Source organism: Poecilia reticulata, chromosome 14 (genome assembly GCF_904066995.2).
Source record: "Poecilia reticulata chromosome 14, P_reticulata-male-v2, whole genome shotgun sequence".
NCBI lineage: Eukaryota > Metazoa > Chordata > Actinopteri > Cyprinodontiformes > Poeciliidae > Poecilia > Poecilia reticulata.
In genome coordinates, this window is record NC_088843.1 from 28,649,432 (window position 1) to 28,668,174 (window position 18,743).

At 37.9% G+C, this 18,743-nt stretch overlaps 1 protein-coding gene across 2 annotated transcripts; it reads right to left on the reverse strand.

The window, feature by feature from the left end:
* Positions 1-442: 442 nt before the first annotated feature.
* ccdc15 (coiled-coil domain containing 15) lies at positions 443-18,360 on the reverse strand. 2 transcript variants are annotated; one of them, XM_008428670.3, is made up of 10 exons: positions 17,861-18,360; positions 16,553-16,702; positions 15,349-15,459; positions 14,622-14,738; positions 14,398-14,499; positions 12,604-12,723; positions 12,421-12,524; positions 5,555-5,770; positions 1,140-1,288; positions 443-1,061 (listed from the first exon to the last, which is right to left on the reverse strand). In XM_008428670.3, the coding sequence occupies exons 1-10, from the start codon at positions 18,032-18,034 to the stop codon at positions 1,012-1,014; spliced, it is 1,293 nt and encodes a 430-aa protein (XP_008426892.1). In that variant the 5' UTR covers positions 18,035-18,360; the 3' UTR covers positions 443-1,011. The 2 variants fall into 2 exon arrangements, with proteins under 2 accessions (XP_008426892.1, XP_008426893.1); XM_008428671.3 differs by having other exon boundaries at positions 14,398-14,496; positions 17,861-18,359.
* Positions 18,361-18,743: the final 383 nt, after the last annotated feature.

The window sequence follows — 18,743 nt, forward strand, 5'->3', positions numbered from 1 at the left end:
AGCAATATTTACTCCAGTACAACTGTTGTTTGTTCTACTAAAATATTTAAATGTTTTGTGGCAACGTAATGAGTATATGTAGGTGCCAAACATTAAATATATTGGCAGTGAAGAAATTAGCCTCTAATGACAATAATAATAATAATAATAATAATAATAATAATAATAATAATAATAATAAATATGGAGAAAGCAGATATTTTCTTATCCTTCACTGGATATAGTAGTGAGGTAAAAATAAGCATAAGTATAAAATATCAATTATATGTTTCATTACAACTTTGATAAACACTTAAGTTTAGGATCTGAAAAAAGCCATTTGCAAGTCACTATATAAAGCCTTAAAGAAACACGATAAACGGCTCATATCATAACATTCCTGACTGACAGAGTGGTATCGATTCTGAAATCTCATAGAAACTAACAGATTGTGAGGGAAACGTGAGATTTTATTTTTTTTAATAGTTGTTTTAAAAAACAGTAGACCAGAAGGACAATTCTTGCAAAATCCACCTGACAACAATGAGTGTAATTCAAGTTTAACAGATACTTATTTCCTGTAAAAGTCACAGTGACATAATTTTACAAAGTCAATGTGACTTCGTAAAATTATGTCAATAATTACATGTAAAATGTTCACATATATACAGAATTCATAATTTGCAATAAGTACAGTAAGAAAAGTTATTAACAAAATGCAAACAAAGAAAAAATATTCATTATACCTAATCGAGAAAAGTATTGCTTAAATTGTTAGAAGGTTGAGTTTGAGCTGGCTTAGAACCTTAACAAAGAGTAATGGGGATATAATTAGTCCAACCAGGATGCTATTAAAATCACTGGGAATGTTAAACTGACCAGGTAATTTGGTGACATAAAATACAAGCAGCCAAATTCACGCTACAGATTATGTGTGAAAAGTACTACAGCATGCAACCACTTAAAGTCTAATTAAACATCTGATGAAAACGGACAGACAGACGCCAGTTCCTTCAGAAATTGCAGTTTCCATTACAGTAAGTCCAAATTCACCAGTGTTAACTGCAGAGCTTTAGCATACGCTGTGGAGGAGAGAAGCATTTCAGACAGCAGTTCACAGGCCATATGTGTGCATAGGTATAAGGGTGTGCTGTTACTACCTCTGGGGTTGTTGTGGAAGATGCAGTTGTTGGCACAGGTGTCGGGGTGGGAATCCCAAAAAGAGCAGGCACAGCAGCAGAGAGTAGGGAGCTCCAGCTTCATCTGAGACAAACGCTCCTTCATCTGAGCTCTCAGAGCCTCGACAAACCTGCAGAGAGTCACGTACAGGTTATTATTCAGCTCAATGATTTCTGGCTGCTTTCTATTAACTGCAAGCAGTAATTTGGCTGTTTGCACATTAAAACAGATGAAGATTAAACACTGAGGGCTTTTATTTCATGTTGAAGCAGCTCAAAAAAGATTATATGGCTGCAACTAAATTATTTTAGTTATTAATTGATTAATTAATAGCTAAATTTGGCAAATTTTTCATGATCTTTTTATACATTAGAAATACATAAAAAGTAGAGGTGTGCCGATCGATCGGTCACCTATCTTAATCGGCCGATTTTCGTGAAAAAGTGCATGATCGGTGATCGCCGATCACGGTCTCTTGTCGCCGATACCGATCACCTGCATCTCATTTCTCAGCCTGCCTGTGCAGCTGGTCTCCTCTTTCCTTCACTCTGCACAAAACGCGCAGCAACAAATCCTTAGCGATGTGGAACTATAACGCACTGAGTGAATGGGGAAGTTTGCGTGTTGCGGCGGAAAATTGAAGCACGTCAAAATGCATCAACACAACGAAGCTAATACGACATAAAAACAATGTTATACTTGAGGAGTTTGGCTACATCGAGGCTCACTGCAGTAAAAAAGACATATGGAGGATCAGATAGCAGGTAAAGCAGCGCACAGCTACAAACACTCACCCGGATTAGCATGACGGTCAGAAAGCTAAACAAATAACCAGCAAAATGATTTAAGTCTTGGAGCTGCGATGTAAGACGCTGGTTCTGCTCTCGCTGTTGAACCGCTGCTACGCTACAGGTAGTAATATTTCACTACCTGAAATACCTTCTGCTCCACCTGGTGGAGCAGGTGCTCCACCACCTGCTCCACCTGGTAGTGACTCTCACACCGAACCTCTGTTTAAAGCTGCAGCATCTAACCTAAAAATACATTTTACATACGTATTAAAACTTTCGCTGTCCTAACAGGAGACAGATAATCTCAAAAAAATAATCAATCTCCTCCCTGTTCTGCATAATTACTCTGCTCAGTCAGAAACAGCCACTCAGAACTAGCAGTGATCAGCTAGCCGCCATGCTAACAGGAAGTTTTCATTCAGTAACTCTGGATTGTTTATTGTAATGGATCCTGTATTTGCCTTTGAATGTTAAGTTTTATACTTGAATTTTTTTGGCAATGCTGAGAGGTTTTATTTTGGCTCTTTGCATTATTTAGCCTCTTCAGAGCCTCCATATGTTCTATCTAAAATTCTATCTTTAACAGACTGATAAGTCTGTTAAAGATAGAATTATTGATAGCAGCACAATTTGCACAATGCCTGTTTAGTTTAGTTTTCTTCTTGGAAAAAGTTATTAACAAGTTTTAGTCTAAATTAAGGTGAATTCATGGTTCCTTTTTCCACATAATGTAAAAAAAAAAAATACTAATAATAATTATGTGATTAGTATCGGTGATCAGTATCGGTGATTGGCCCTCGTGGGTTATCGGTATCGGCAGGATAAGACCTGATCGGCAAATCTCTAATAAAAATATGTACATAAACAAATGATTCAATTCCTTTTTTAAATATTTCATTTTATTGCCTAAAATGAAATAACAGAGCATTCTTTTAGTGAACGCTTGATCATTTGTAGTAAAGGATGCCTTTGATTCAACAACCCTTTCTGATTGACTTAACATCAACACAGTGTAGGGCTGAAATGTTGATGATTTTTGGATTAACTTGGATGCTTAATAGATGATTTTTTTTTTCTTACAGAATTTGGTAACACTTTATTTGAAGGGGTGTGAATAAGACTGACATAACACTGTCATGAACATAAAGAAGTCTTTATGAATGTTTGACAGTTGTCATAAAGTGTCATTCAGTAAATAATGACACTTTTAATGCAAAATTGCTTTAAAAGTCCATTAAAAGTGCCAACTTTGCATGATTTTGTAAATTATGATAATTTAATGCAAAGTTGGCATTTTTAATGGACTTTCAGTGCAACTTTTAGAGCAACTTTGCATTAAGTGTCATTATTTACCAAATGACAGTGTCATGTCAGTCTTATGCACACCCCTTCAAATAAAGTGTTACGACATGTTTACAGTCAATGTTTTTTCTTTTCTTAAATGCACACTTTGTATATATTTTTTGTGCAGTTTTGCTCCAAGTATGCTACTATTTCAACAATTAGGCATGCAACTATTACTAGTTATTGATTAATCTATCGATTATTCTGATGATTGATTAATTGAATAAAAAAAAATGGGCACATTCATTTAACCACTTAAGCTTTTTTACACAATATTAGAAATACATTAAAAACGAAAATAAAGAAATCATTTCAGGGTTTCCACCAGTGTATTATAAGCCTGGTGGCCGCTGTTACGTCGATCTGCGTTTCCCCATCAGATATGGTTCCCCCTGCGGCTTCTTGCCGCTCTGCACCGCGTGCTCGTTATGAGCACTGAGAAAACACGCACTTGTTCAGCGCACTTATCTAGAGAACTACGGACACCGTGAAAGCTCAAACAACATGTTTCGGCAAAGTTGTCACACTTTATTCACGTTTTTGCGAGAAAATAATTCTAATAATAAATATTAAATATTTTTGTGTGAGTGTATATATATATATATATGTGTGTGTGTGTGTGTGTGTCTAGTTGTAGATAGATAGATAGATAGATAGATAGATAGATAGATAGATAGATAGATAGATAGATAGATAGATAGATAGATAGATAGATAGATAGATAGATAGATAGATAGATAGATAGATAGATAGATAGATAGATAGATAGATAGATAGATAGATAGATAGATAGATAGATAGATAGATAGATAGATAGAGGACCAATCACACAGCTGGTGCCTCTGAGCGTTGCCTCGCACGCTGCTGCAGTTGCTTGATCTCTTAAGTCCATCTCAGCGCGGATCGCACTCTCCTCCTTTTACACAAACTGGACACAGACTGACCTGTATTAATATTTACATCAACCCCCTGCGTGGAATTATGTTTCTTTGGCGAACTCCACATCAAAGTAAGAATTTAAAACTCACCGCGTTAGCTCTGATTGAGCAGCTCAATATGAACCGCAGAAATAACTTGTAGTCACGCTTTCAGAACGGTGAGAATGACTTATCTTTGTGAACAAAGAATTATGTGGGGCATTTACATCTCAACACGCTGCCCAGCGTCTGGCTCCGTCTTCCCTGTAAAGTTTACGTCTGGTCCCGGTTAGCTGGTGTGTTAGTAGTTAACGAACCAGCGCTAACCTCATCATGCAGGTTCAGACCAGTGAAGAGCTTTCGCGCTCTCCTCGTAGTCACGCTTCACCCTTGTTATATATTATTATTATTTATATATATATATATATATATATATATATATTTTTTTTTTTCTAGTTACATGATGCATATTAGATGCTTTGTCCACTTAGTCAGCCAGAGTTAATGCGCCTGGCCATGCGGAGATCTGAGAAACTCGTCCCACAAACTTGAGCAACCAAGGCAGTTTCTGTGACTCTTATTAAAAACTCAACAGACACGAAATGGAAGAGCTACTAAAGCCACATTAGCAGCATTAAATTAAATCACGGGCGATGTTTTCACCCAGTAATATTTACTATTGCTGTTTACTTAACATCTTTTAATACAAAAACATGGTAGACCACCTCAGCTCCCCGACCACCAGGCTTTTCTGGGGGAAACACCTAATTACTTTAAATAAATAAATAAATAAATAAATAAATAAATAAATAAATAAATAAATAAATAAATCTATTTTATTGCCTAAAATGCAGTGCCAAGGAATTCCTTCAGTGAATTTGAACCAAGTAAAGCTAAAACTATTCCACCAGAGGAGTTTTGGATAAAACATATTTACAGACCAAGGTGTTTTCATCTTAAGTGCTATATATATCTCCCCTATATATATATTATATAAAACAAAAGTAAAGACTGTGTTCTTATAAGTTTACATTGCTTCATTTTTTTGATAAACTTAATAACTTATTCTATAAGCATGACAGCAAGAGGTTCATATATGAGACATTCCTAATAAAATCAGTCCAGAACATCAGGGACCTCTTTTATATTTAACCAGAACTCCAGATTATCCAGATTGCTTGAGATCTTTGCTTGGCTCTGGGAGTTTAAGGGAGTCGAGAATGATAACTGACTAATCTCTTAGTAATATCTACAGTAATATCTACACTGCTACACAGATTAGCATATTTCTACAGCTTCATTGGAGTTAGAATGAATCAGTAGGTCACACATCAGTTAGATTACCTTGCAGAGTCTTTCCACTTATCATTGTTCCTCTCCTTCTCCTCCCTCTTCCTCTTCTGCAGCTGCATAGCTCTCTCCTCCTCCTCCTCCAGCGCCAGCTGCTCCAGAACCTGCCGTTCTCGCTCCTCCAGCCTCTGTCTGGCCTCCACAAGCGTCCGAGCTCTCTCCAGCTTCATCTCCTCGTCCTGACGAAGCTTTTCTTTCTCTGCTTTGATCCTTAAATGACAAAATTTCAAAGTAAAAATCGGACCAAAATTACTTTTTCCCTTCTGTGAAGCACTATAAAAAGAAATTAGTGGAATCCACTTACTTGAATTGCTTCAATTGTTCAATTGGTAACAAGTAATTAAATTAAGTTTATCCAGCTCAATACATTATGATCATCCAACTCAATGTATTAAGTTTTTTAAATGAATTCATTAAGTGTGACAAATGACAAATCTAAGTCAGTCTTACTCAAATAATTTATTTTACTTCGAATAATGAAGGAAATTAATAAATGATCTCTTTGTACCAGGGTTTTATTGGTTCAGGCAGGAAAAGAATTTCAGAACTTTATAAATCAATAGGGCCCAGAAAAACTAAAAATATCTGTATGTCTTGATATTGACAAGATTTTGCACAGGTGGTTCTCTGGACATTTATTTTCTGATAGTTTTGTCTCTCCTGAAAGGGATTATTCTTATTTAGAAAGAACAGTAGCTATTAAAAATCAAATTGAAAGTTTTATGCCAAGGAGTTTCTCAAATCATCAATTAAACTCATGTTTTAGAAAATGAACTTCAAAAGGCTACTGATAAGTTAAAATTCGGGAAGGCTGTGGGTTACGATAATCAGTTAAATGAAGTCTTAAAACAGCCTGGTTTATTTCAAATATTCTTCAATCTTTTTTTCACATGTTTTCAACAGGGTTTGGTTCCATCTGATTATCAAAAATCTATAAATAAACCAATCCCAAAGTCTCAAACTGCTGGTTCTCGAGTACCTATGAACGACGGATTCACTGAAGAAATTCCTTGTCACTGCATTTTTACTTAGATGGGATTATAAACTTTACTCAAGTGTTCTAAATTTTTGTAGTTCTATCATTTTTGTCTCTGTGCACACCCAGGTCTGTTTACCAGTTTTTGGAACCCAAGCAGAACCCCTCAGAGTTATTACGTTGACAAATAATGAGATTTGGTTAAGTATAAAAACAGGCTTTTCATGCAGAAAATGATCAAATGTTACAAGCCATACATGTCATACAAATGGAACAGATACAGAGTACATTCACCGTCCAGCGCTGGACCACACTTGGCACATCTTATGGATGAAACCAAATGAAACAAAGATTGTAACTCGAGTTTAGCTTTTTATTCTTTTCTGCAATCTGTACCCTCCCTAAAGAGTAGTCTAATCAGTTTCAGTCTGTTTATGTATGACTGGTGGCAGCTTACATAACACAAACATGGTTATATAAGCTGCAGCGTGTGCATGTAAGCAGAAGAAGGAGACACAGAATTCATAACAAAATGAAAGGTTAACTAAGTGCTTAGGATCTTGTAATTTATTAGCAGAGAAACAGCTAGACCAATTAGACCAGGGGTGCCCAAACTTTTTGAGACCAAGATCTACTTTTTCTCTCATCAGCCAGCTGAGATTTACCACATCACACGAATATATAAAATTGTAAATGAAACTCTATTGAATTATTTGACATGCAAATAATTCCTTGCAGGGTGCAAGGAGCAACAGTCAAAAGGAAACGTTGTGCTCGAAAACAGAAAAGGGGGAGGCGGGCCGGCATGTTGGCCCAGCTGAAGGCTAGGAAGCCACATATTCTGACTGCTTTTGGCCGTTGTCCGCTCACTGGATAACAAGGTGGATTTGTTAAATCTGAGGCTGAGAGTTTCTGCAGAGATGAAGAACTGTGCCGTTCTTAGCCTAACAGAAATCTGGCTTAACAGCACCATGCCAGACTCAGCCTTCCAGATCAACGGTCTTCAGTTATTCTGAGCAGACCGTGACCAACGGTCAGGAAAAACACGGGGAGGAGGATGAATGAAGGTTGGCTTACAAACTGTGGACTGGTTAAAAGCTACTGCTCTGAGGAGATAGAACTCATGACAGAGAAATGTCGGCCGTAATATCTGCCTCTGTAGTTCACTGCGGTGTTCATCACCATTGTTTACATCCCGCCGGGTGCTAACAGCAACGAAGCATTGAAGGAGTTACATGACACCGTTAGCTCACTGCAGATGAAGCACCCGGAGGCGTTTTACTTGGTTGCGGGGGACTTTAACCACGTGAAACTGATGGACACTCTGCCCAGTTTTTACCAGCACGTCACCTTTCCCACACGCGGAGATAACACTCTGGACTGTGTGTATAACAACATTGACGGTGCGTACAGATCTCTTCCTCATCCCCATCTTGGCCTCTCCGACCACATCTCCATCCTTCTGGTGCCAGCATATCGTCCGCTGTGATAAGATGGATCAGACCAACAAAGAAGACAGTCACTGTGTGGCCCAGAGATGCAGCCTTTGTGCTCCAGGACTGTTTTTAGTGCACAGATTGGCAGGTCTTCAGAGAGGCATCTACTTATGAGGGAGAGGTGGACCTGGAGGAATACACCTCCTCTGTTCTTGGGTTCACCTCCAAGTGTGCTGATGATGTCACCATCACCAAGACAGTGACCTGTTACCCGAACCAGAAATCCTGGCTGAATGCTGAGGTGAGAGCTCTGCTGAAAGCTCGGGACACTGCGTTCAGGACAGGCGAGGCATCAGCACTCCGAGAAGCAATGCCTGCAGCCCTCAGGCTGCTTTTATTGTGAGGGCCAAAAGCCGCATACGCCCAGAAAATTCAAGGTCACTTCACAATGTCCAAGGGACCCCTCACTGCCAGATGCACTCAACAGGTTCTACGCCTGCTTCGAGGATCATAACACCTCCCTCAGCATCAGAGTAATTCCACCACCTGGTGACACGCCTCTCTGTGTGACAACAGCAGATGTGAAGAAGTCCCTCCAGGAAATCAACCCCCGAAAGGTAGCAGGCCCCAACAACATCCCAGGGTGAGTACTTAGGGACTGTGCACATCAGCTGTCTGAGGTGTTGACGGACATCTTCACCACCTCACTGTCACCGTCATCTGTGCCCACCTGCTTAAGACCGCCACTATGGTCCCTGTCCCCAAGTGCTCAACAGTGACGAGCCTGAATGACTACCAGCCTATAGCCTTAACATCGGTAGTCATGAAGTGCTTCGAGAGGCTAGTTATGAACCACATCAAGGACTCCATCGATGTCACTGTGGACCAAAAATCAGTATGCCTATTGGAAGAACCGCTCCACTGCTGACTCCATTTCATTGGTGATCCACACAGCCCTCACCCATCTGGAGAGCAGGAACTCCTACATCCTTCTGCTCTTCCTGGATTTCTCCTCAGCATTCAACGCCATCAACCCACAGACCCTGGTGCAGAAGCTCTTTTCTCTTGGACTGAGTTCTACACTAGGGAACTGGATTCTGGACTTCCTGACCATCAGACTTCAGACTGTCAAGATCCACAACAACATCTCCTCCTCCATCACCTTTAGCACTAGCTCGCCGCAGGGCTGTGTGCTGAGCCCCCTCCTCTTCACTCTGCTGAAGTATAACTGCTGAGCAAGGCACTCCAACTGTCATATAGTGAAGTTTGCCGATGACACAGCAGTAGTGGGACGCATCATGAACAGTGATGAGTCCAAATACAAAGTGGAGGTGGAACGCAGTGCAGTTTTTGTTTTACTGTCCTTTGTACATGAGTTTGAGAAATTATTTATTTACTAAAAAACTTGATGTTTATCCAGATTTCTTTTATTTAATGGATAAGGATAAAATGTGTTATTTATGTAAGTCAGTGTTTCTCAACCTTTTTCGGGCCAGTGCCCCCCTAGCCCTAATCCAGGTCCCTCACCACCCCCACCAAAAAATTTGTAGGCTACTTTGCACTGACAGTTATTTTATTATTAATGTTACTATCATTATTGTAGATATTTTGAATTGGCGCACCGATTGTTTTCCCGTACACTTCGGGTCCCTTACGCTTCTTCACCTCGAGCACATAACGGGGTAAATGTAGTGAGTTTTGCCCTAAACGTATCGCCGTCTGGAGGAGGGGGGCATTCATTTCCATTTAATTTCATTTGATTAGTTTTATCCTCTCGGTTTATTGCTATGTCCACTTTAGTTTCTTTCCTGTTGCTAAATTTATTTTATCATTTATTGACCATCAGTAATCTTCACTCATCACCTGCTGCGCCGCCTAATCGTCATGTGTTTCACATCATGTGTTGATTTTTCACTGTTCAGCGTTTCTGTTTTTATGTCATAATTCACATCTAGTTTGTCGCTCCATTTTATGTCCCACTTTTCCTGTTTCAGAGTTTTGCGCAATGTGCGCTGCGTTTTTTTGTTTTTTTTTAACTCCCCAAGGTGCAGGGCGGTCGGGAAACATGTCGATGGGGAAAAGGCAGACCGACATGAACCTTTTAAAACAACGGAAACAATTTCTGTATTCTGATTATTGAAATTTAAAAGTGCTGTGTTGTTCTATCACCCCCGTTTCATACCGGACCACTTACAGCTCCGTGTTAACGCTATAAAATGAACGCTCTCTATCGTGGTATCACCCATGGAGGGATTTTTTTTATTTAAATGGGTTCATTTTTCAGAGGGATACAATGTGAGGGTATCGTGATTTTAGTAATTACATGTTTATAAGACAGATTTTCTGTTGTCCTTCCATGGAAGTGGGCAGCTTTCAAACGGAAATAAAACACTTTTTAATATAAGTTGCTGCTTTGACATGATCCCAGAACTGCCAAAACATATGTAGCCTACATAAATACCAGACAAAGTGAATCACAGCAACGTCATCAGCTGGTGTAACGCTGAACTGATGCGGAGCAGAGCTGCGCTATGAAGCTACAAACACTGAATAGAAGAAGAGCTGCCATCGATACCAAAGTCTAAACTGGTGTTGTTGTGCATTTAAGGTGTAAAGTTTACCTTAGACCAAACGCCCCCCAAAAGCATCCCAGCGCCCCCTTTTTGTAAAAATGTCCGCCAGCGCCCCCTGCCGTCCTCTGAACGCCCCCTGGGGGGCGGTACCGCCCACGTTGAGAACCGCTAATTTAAGTATTTTGTGTTTCTGTTAGCACAGTTTATTTTGAAGGTCTGGCACTTTAGAAAAAGGACATTTTTTGTTTAAAGACTATTTATGTCCATCCGCTTGTTTGTATATGTTTTTATTGTGTCTTGTAAGCCCATGTGGGCTGGGCACTTGCAAAAGGGTGTATGACCAGTGGTGGAGAAAGTACTCAAAAATGTACTCAAGTAAAAGTAAAACTACCACATTAACATTTGTACTTAAGCAAAAGTAAAAAAGTATTGACTTTTAAAAATACTTAAGTATTAAGTACTTGCTGAATGGATTACCTAATCGCTAATATCATTAAGTGAACCAATCGTATTTAATTTTAATACATTAGAAATGTGCCATTTTAATGAACAATGCCACAGATAAAGTATGTTTTTGTTGTGTTTACTCTGTAACATAGTTTAGACTTAGATATTTGATTCTATGCATCATAATTTCAGGGATGGAAACATCTTGTCTCCTGTCCTAACAGCATGAACTTCACTTTTTTTGCCACTAGTGGCTTTTATTTTGAAAGAAATCCAACAGAAACGGGATGGAAAGAAGGTGGGTGGGGGAGGACAGGCAACCAAAGAGTAGTCAAGACCAGCACCCTGCGCTACGTGACACAAAAAAAAATTAAGTTTAACCTTTCAAAATTGCTTCTCAAATTGATCTGAAAGATCCACATTCCCATAAAATACCTAGATATTAAATACTTAGAGCTGAAATTAATTTAATCAGTAAAGATCCGTCCAGAAGAATCGGATCGTTCCTGAATGTCATATCAATGCAGACTTTGGTCACAACGTTGTCCCATATTTGCGACACCTCAGTCAAAACCTCCACACAATAATTCAGTGCATGAGTGAAAACTTTTTTTCATCGCAGATGCAACATGTGTCTCTATACAGCTAGCTTAGCTAGCATCACGTCCACAGATCTTACCTTTCTTTAAGCTTTCCTTCCAAGTGACGCTAAAAGTTGGACGAAGTTCCACCGTCTGTGAAAGCGAAGCGCTGCTGATTTTACATGTCGCCATATCAATTTATGCAGCTATTATATTACTGACATTAGACAGACATCTTCCTTCACCTCAGAGGAAACCACTGCGCATGTCTGAAGCTCCGCTTGCGAGTAAAGGTGGAGGCGATGGGTGACAACAGACACTAAGTCACGTTATTGTTTGGATTTTACGGCGCCACCTTAAGACCCTGAACTTCACATTTTAACAGAAAAAAAGAACAACGCGACTTGGATGTAACGAGTAACGAGACACTTTGTAGAAATGTAGTGAAGTAGAAAGTACAGATACTTACTGTAAAATGTAGTGGAGTAAAAGTAGAAAGTATCCATTATTAAATCTACTTAAGTAAAGTACAGATATAAGTGAAAATTGTACAGTACAGTAACGAAGTATTTGTACTTGAGTTCAATACTGGCATTGAACTCAATTGTTTCATGTAAATTCAAAGTAAAATGTTCCCTTAAGTTAAAGATTTGTAACTTTTAAGATAACTGAACACAACAAAGTAAGTTAATTACTTAATCAAAGGATTAAGTTAGACTAATGTAAATAAGTCCATAAGTTGAACTATAGCCCAAAAACACTTTTTAGAGTGAGGTTTATCAACACTATCGTTGGGTGAAAACAGCAGCCGAAAGTGATGCAGGAGGAGCAGTGGTAGTCTGGTCACCTTGCAGTCCTCTTCAGGTGTTTCCTAAGCTGTTGGTTCTCCTTCACCTGCTCCCGTTCAGTGTTCATGACCAAGCGGCGGTGTTTCAGGAACTGAGACTGGCGCTGCAGAAATAGACAAAGAGTCAGCTGTGAAATTTTAGCTGAACAGGAGAAAAACAAGTAAAATCTGATCTTCATCTACCTGCTTTTTCACTTGTTCTTCATCCATCATTGGCCAGACAAATTTCGGGACTTCTAGGCTCGTATTAGAACCGTGATCAATGAATGAATTATTCGGATTCACCAGGGTGTGTCCGCTCACCTTAAACATACGAAAGCGTTATTAGGGACACGACAACCTGCAAAAGTATTCACATCCACATTTTGTAATTTTACAGCAATTTTGAATGTACTTTATTAAGATTATTGTGGAACATAAAAATTGCATAAAAAGTAAATATTTTATGCAAATTTAAAACATGGGGCATAAATTTCTATTCTGTAACTTTTACAATAATATGGCAAAAAAATAAAAAATACAAATCTGTCTCTAATATAGTTCCTACTATCCATCCACCTATTTTCTTACACCCTTGTACCCAATGCGGTCGGGAGGGTTGCTGGTGCCCATCTCCAGCTAACGTTCCGGGTGAGAGGCGGGGTCACCCTGGACAGGTCGCCAGTCTGTCGCAGGGCAACACAGAGACACACAACCATGCACACACACACTCACACCTAGGGGCAATTTTGGAGAGGCCAATTAACCTGACAGTCATGTTTTTATTGTTTTGGATTATTTGCTGCTCAAACTGCGTTGTTCTTTCAGCAAATGTCTTTTTTACAATCTGTATAGTCGAGTTTACAACTAATCGCATACTAAATACTTTTACTTACATATTGTACTTATAAATTAGTGTCATACATTATTATAATTATTATACATATTATTTACATATTTTATTGTACATATTAATATTGATACTTTTATTATTATTTATTTATTGTTACTGGAGCCTTGCAACAAAATTTCTTTAAAGATGTACATTTTTAAATGTACAATTGAATGACAATAAAATCTGTCTATGTCTCTGTGTATGTCTAAATTAGTTGACAGTTATTTCAATAATTAGTTCATCACGATTAATCATTTTAGAACTACTCTTAACTGTCCTCCGTATCTTGCAAAATGATTCATACATGCTGTGGTTTTTTTTCAATGTTGCCACATTATAGCCATAACCTTCACTGTTAATATATTAGCATTTTATGTCATAAGGAAGCACCATTGTAGAGAGGAATTAAAAGGATAAATGTTTTATTTAATGGAAATTAAAAAGTGAAATATTTTTTGTATTTCACTCATCTTACTGCAATATTCCTAAATAAAATCCAACCATTGGGAGCCACCTAACTAGTGAATAGGTGGTTATCGTGTGAACAGCATGCAGTTTAATCTCTATAAATACAGCAGGTGTGTGGAGGTTTGTATTCTTAAACACACATCATGTTGACAAAAAAACGTAGCAGAGGTGTAAAACTGAATTAAGTTATAAAACTATATTCCGAGCTTTGAACATCTACAGGAAGCTCTTCAATCCATCATCTGAGAATCAAAACAGCATAGCACAACCGCTATAAGAAGCAAATTGGAAAAAGTTTCAGTCTCTGTGTCAAGGCTCAATGCATGCCACAATGTTTAGATTATTTCTTTTATTTGTAAAACTGGGCACTGATTCCTTCCACTTCACATTACATATTGCTTTGTGTTGCTCTTTTACATAAGGTCCAGATATAATACATTGAAGTTGTGGTTATAATGTGAGAAAATAGGAAAAGGTTTGAGATGTAAGAATACTTTTTAAATTGAAGTTCATGTTTATTGTGCAACACTCAGATATTAGACAAATTAATAAAAGTGAAATTATAAAATTGAAGTCTGAAAAAATGTAACACAACATGTTTGATTTCACTGCTGCATGTTGAGAAATTCAGTTACCTTCTGCTGAACAAGTGGACATTCATGTTGACTATTAAAGAGAGGAACATCTCTTGTTTCCTGTTCCTCCTCTGTTCTCCAAACACAAGCATTAGCAGTCTGCTGGGTGGAGAGACAAATGTTTTCAGTTATTCCTTCAACTTCCAGGAAAAAAACAAACAAACATGACCACAGGAAGAGTGCTAAAAAAAAAGCAGAACAAAGGTTTAGACACAGACACTCACATGTCTGGTTGGAGAGATGCTCCATCTGCCTCCTGGAAGATTTGACAGCGCTTCCTCCCCTTGGGTCAGCCGACAGGCAGCCAGTCTGAGTCTGACCTGTCTCAGGGGCTTACTCAACTGGAAAACAGTGGAAATAAATAATATTCCACATTAATTATGGTCACATTACCTGATAAGTCACACAAAGGGAAATAGTTTGATCCTTCTGGAGGTCAAAAACACAAGAAAAATGCTAACAAACAAAAAAAGTCATTGTAAACTTGACTGAGATTAAAACATGAACTATTTACCAGCAGAAAAAAATTTATCAGTGCTCCCTGGTGGGTAAACTTCCACATTACAGTTTGCACCCATAAATAACTCATAATGTTTATGCAGAATCTGCAGCAACTGTTTAATACTAGATTCTGAGCCTTTTGTTTTCAAACCTGAAACCAAACCGGGGAGAAAATAGCTTCGTCAGCCCAGCTTTGGGCAAAGAATAATCTAATTAACTTATCAATAAACTTTTATTTTAGCTGAAGAATGAAAGATTTCATTCAGAAGAAATTCTTAAAAAATCCTTTACATATTTTATTATCATTTTACTATGCAACTGATTTCAATGATGTTTTCAGTTGAATTTATAATGTGTGGTGCAATCAATAAAAATAAGAGTGTCTCCAATATCAGCAAGAAATCCATCAGAGCTTTCTCCTTCTCTTATGCTGAGGAACCTTCACCTCACCTCTGGAGAACTGCTCTGTTGTGCAGCAGGTTCTGAGTGGATATGCTCCTCTTCCTCGCAGACCTGGTGGGTCAGGATCTGATAATGTGGAGGTCCTCTGTGGGGTATTACCTAGACAAAGACACACATGTCTACCATGAAAAGATCAGTCAAGACAAAAAGCTAAACCACATCATGATCTTTTCAGGAAATTGGATGTCTTGTATGCCATGGTGCAGCTTGCAAACCGCACAGCTACATCTTCTAATAAGAAAATATCACTTTTTTAGTTAGAAGACTGTTACTAAAAACCTAATTTGTTCTCTTTTTTTGTTTCAGATATGAAAAATAGCTGTGAAAATAACAGCAAGTTGTGGCTAGGTGTGTGCTGGCATTTTGCAACGTTTGTACCTGACAAGAGGAGATGTAAAGAGTGTAGTTGGCCTAAGTGCAATTAAAAGTGATTTTTGTTTTCTGAATATGTCATAAGGGTACCAGGAAACTTTACCGGGAACCAGAATTGTTTTCTGGGGCCCATTTTTTACATGCATCTGCCAGGGAACGATCAGATTATCTAGGATAAAACTGAGCACAGAAAAAAATCCCTGGAAACGGGATCACATTTTTGTTTATAGCCTGAACTTATACGGATGGTGAAAAACATTTCAGATTGGGTGAATTTTCTGAGCCTTGTGTTTCACTTTATACTCTTCTGAAGTGATATTTGGTGTGTAATATAACAGATATTTCATAAATATACCAGATTTTGAATAACTTCTGCCTTTAGGTGAGGGTGAAGTCAAAGAGAGTATATCATCATGTCATAATATTTTGTGTTAAAATGATTTACAGAATTTGAAAAATCTGTCCTCATTTATAGAGCACCATCATACACAATGAAAGAATGAAAGATGAAAACATTGAAAAACAAAGACAAAATAAAAGAAGAAATAAGCTAAACAAGACAACACCTGGAAAAGTAAAAAAAAAAAAACAGAAATATGTAGTTAGCAAACATGATGCTGGTTTGAAGGGCTGAGGAAACATTGTTCAATATAAAGTGAAGTAGAGCTGCAATGCCAATAAGAGGTGCAATACTTTCTGCTTTCTTCTCGTTCTGATCTGAGCTTTTTACACTCTGTGACCTTCAACACTTTGAACAAATCAGCCCTTTGGTCTTGTCTGCTATTTTCCAGGACTTCACAGTCAAGTGGGAATACTTTACCAAGGGATGTGAATGAGGTTGCTGTCGCCGCTTGCACGCGTGAGCTTGATGTGTGACTCGTCGTCGCACTTCATCTTGAAACCGCTTCAGGTTGTCTTCATCCTCCCTTCTCTTTTGTGCCTGTAGCTCCTCCGTTAGCAAAGCAAGGGTCTAAAACAAAACACAGAGCTCTGAAAACAACAAGATTATCAACCCTAAAATCAGATTACCAAATGTAATCTGTAACAACAAAGCTAAAATGTTTTAGAATAAGACTGTAAAAAATATCTCAACTTGGATGTCTAAACCAAGCCGTTTAGCTTCCATTCTTATGTAGTGAATTGTTGAATTAGTACAGTTGAACTATTTTATAGTAGAATCATTGTAGCAAAAAGAACCATGAATAGCCATTTTCTGTGTTTGTCTCACATTATTCTGGAGGAATTTTGAGTAGCTTTTCTTAACTTAAATTATGCTACCAGAACTGTTCTAGAGCAAACCGGCTTCCTCCTGGAAGCCACTCCAAACAAGCCTTTCTTTTTCAATTTTAATTTAATACTTTTTGATTGGAGCTCTTGGGTTGTTTTGTGGGAAGATCGGAGGCTGTCAAATGTTTTCATCTGGTGAATAACATTCAATTCACTAATAATTGTTTGGACACCATCTTATAACAATTTATAACTTGATAAATAACACCAATTACCTATATATTAGAAAGCCTTTGATCAATTAGTCAAATGTTTTTCATGTAGGGCCTACTTGCTTTTTAACTCCTAAATCCAATCCAGCATTTTCCCCCCAAATTGGATTAAACTAGACATCAAATATCTAGCAAAGTATAACAAGAATGTACTATATATCGGCTGAATTAGTCATTTTTAACACATAAATAAAACTGAGGCGATGTAAACAACCAATATTCATTTTTACAATGTGACCCTCTGATACTGGTGGGGGTTTCACCCAAAGGAGTGTCGATGGTAGAGAAAAATATATAATTTCAGTAAATATATAAATAAAAATGTGTAATGTTGCATCACCATTTTGAATATCGGTGTGTCCCTAAACAAGTAAAATATATCCAGCAAAATTAACCCATAGACAAAAGCCAAACAATAAAGCTGATATTTTCAATTTTATAATAATTTATAAAGTTGTCAAACTTGACGTTTGGGCTAAATTAATAAATTCTTAATGGTCTGGATAAAACCTGTAGGAAAAGTAAGGGCTCTATCAAAACAAACGGGACACTTGGCACTACCGGTCATCGCCTTGGTAACGGCTAAATTAAAGCTAGCTAGTCGCGGCAGATTTTAAAGCCAAACTTACAGCCGGGTGCTCCAGGAAATCCTGTCCGACTTCCACCCAGGCTCCAACCGCAACCACCGCCTGGTTCCTTTCGGCCAACACTTTACTGGGTCTCGAGTGTCCATGCTGGCTGCTCCTGCTCCCCGGAGATTTAAAAGTGCGGTCTATCGGAACTTTGAATCGCTCAGTACTCATTAGTAACCGAAAACACTATACTGCTTTTGTTGATTCCGATTGAATTCAGAAGATTAATTCAACGAGAAACTACTTCGGTGGCTAAGTTGACACAAAAAAGAATGCCATTAAGCTTTTAAATTAATGGAAACGGTAAAAGACCTGATGTGAGGACAAAAGGAAAATATCTCAGAAGATTGAATTTCGCTCATTTCTTCTTGTTTTAGTGCGGAGTTTAGCAAACACCTCACTGCTGCCTCCATGTGGACAGGAGGAGACTGAACGTCTAGAGGATTTCTGAAACAACTCCCTGTAGAAAATATAGAAAATAACTGTAGTACAAAGATTTATTCAAATAAATTGTTTTGTTTTTTAATGAGTGCACTTCTAGAATACTGAAGCATCTTCTGTTCAACTTAATGTGATTAAAGTAAAGAAATCCTAATTTTAACAGCAAAATTATTGACTCAAATATAGAGGAGTGAGTCTAAGCAATAATTTCAACAATGGCATAAAAGACTCTTAGATATTAAGAAGCTTTAAAAATATCAAGTATAGATCCAAGTGTGGAGAAGAAGTTTTGGACAGAATAAAGAAGCTTCTTATCTGTAGCCATTTTGTTTATTTATTTTTTTATTGTTGAAACAGGTCTATTTTAAATATTTTTATTTTAAATAAAATATGTGGACATGAATTGGCATTTTTAAATTGACACTACACCCTGCACCAT

Coding starts and splice junctions, on each gene's coding strand:
- ccdc15 (XM_008428670.3), bottom strand. CDS start 18,034: ATGAGTACTGAGCGATTCAAAGTTCCGATAGACCGCACTTTTAAATCT. Junction 15,460..16,552: donor AACCTCATTCACATCCCTTG/GTAAAGTATTCC, acceptor GTCTTTGTCTAG/GTAATACCCCACAGAGGACC. Junction 5,771..12,420: donor CACCTGAAGAGGACTGCAAG/GTGACCAGACTA, acceptor TTGTCATTTAAG/GATCAAAGCAGAGAAAGAAA.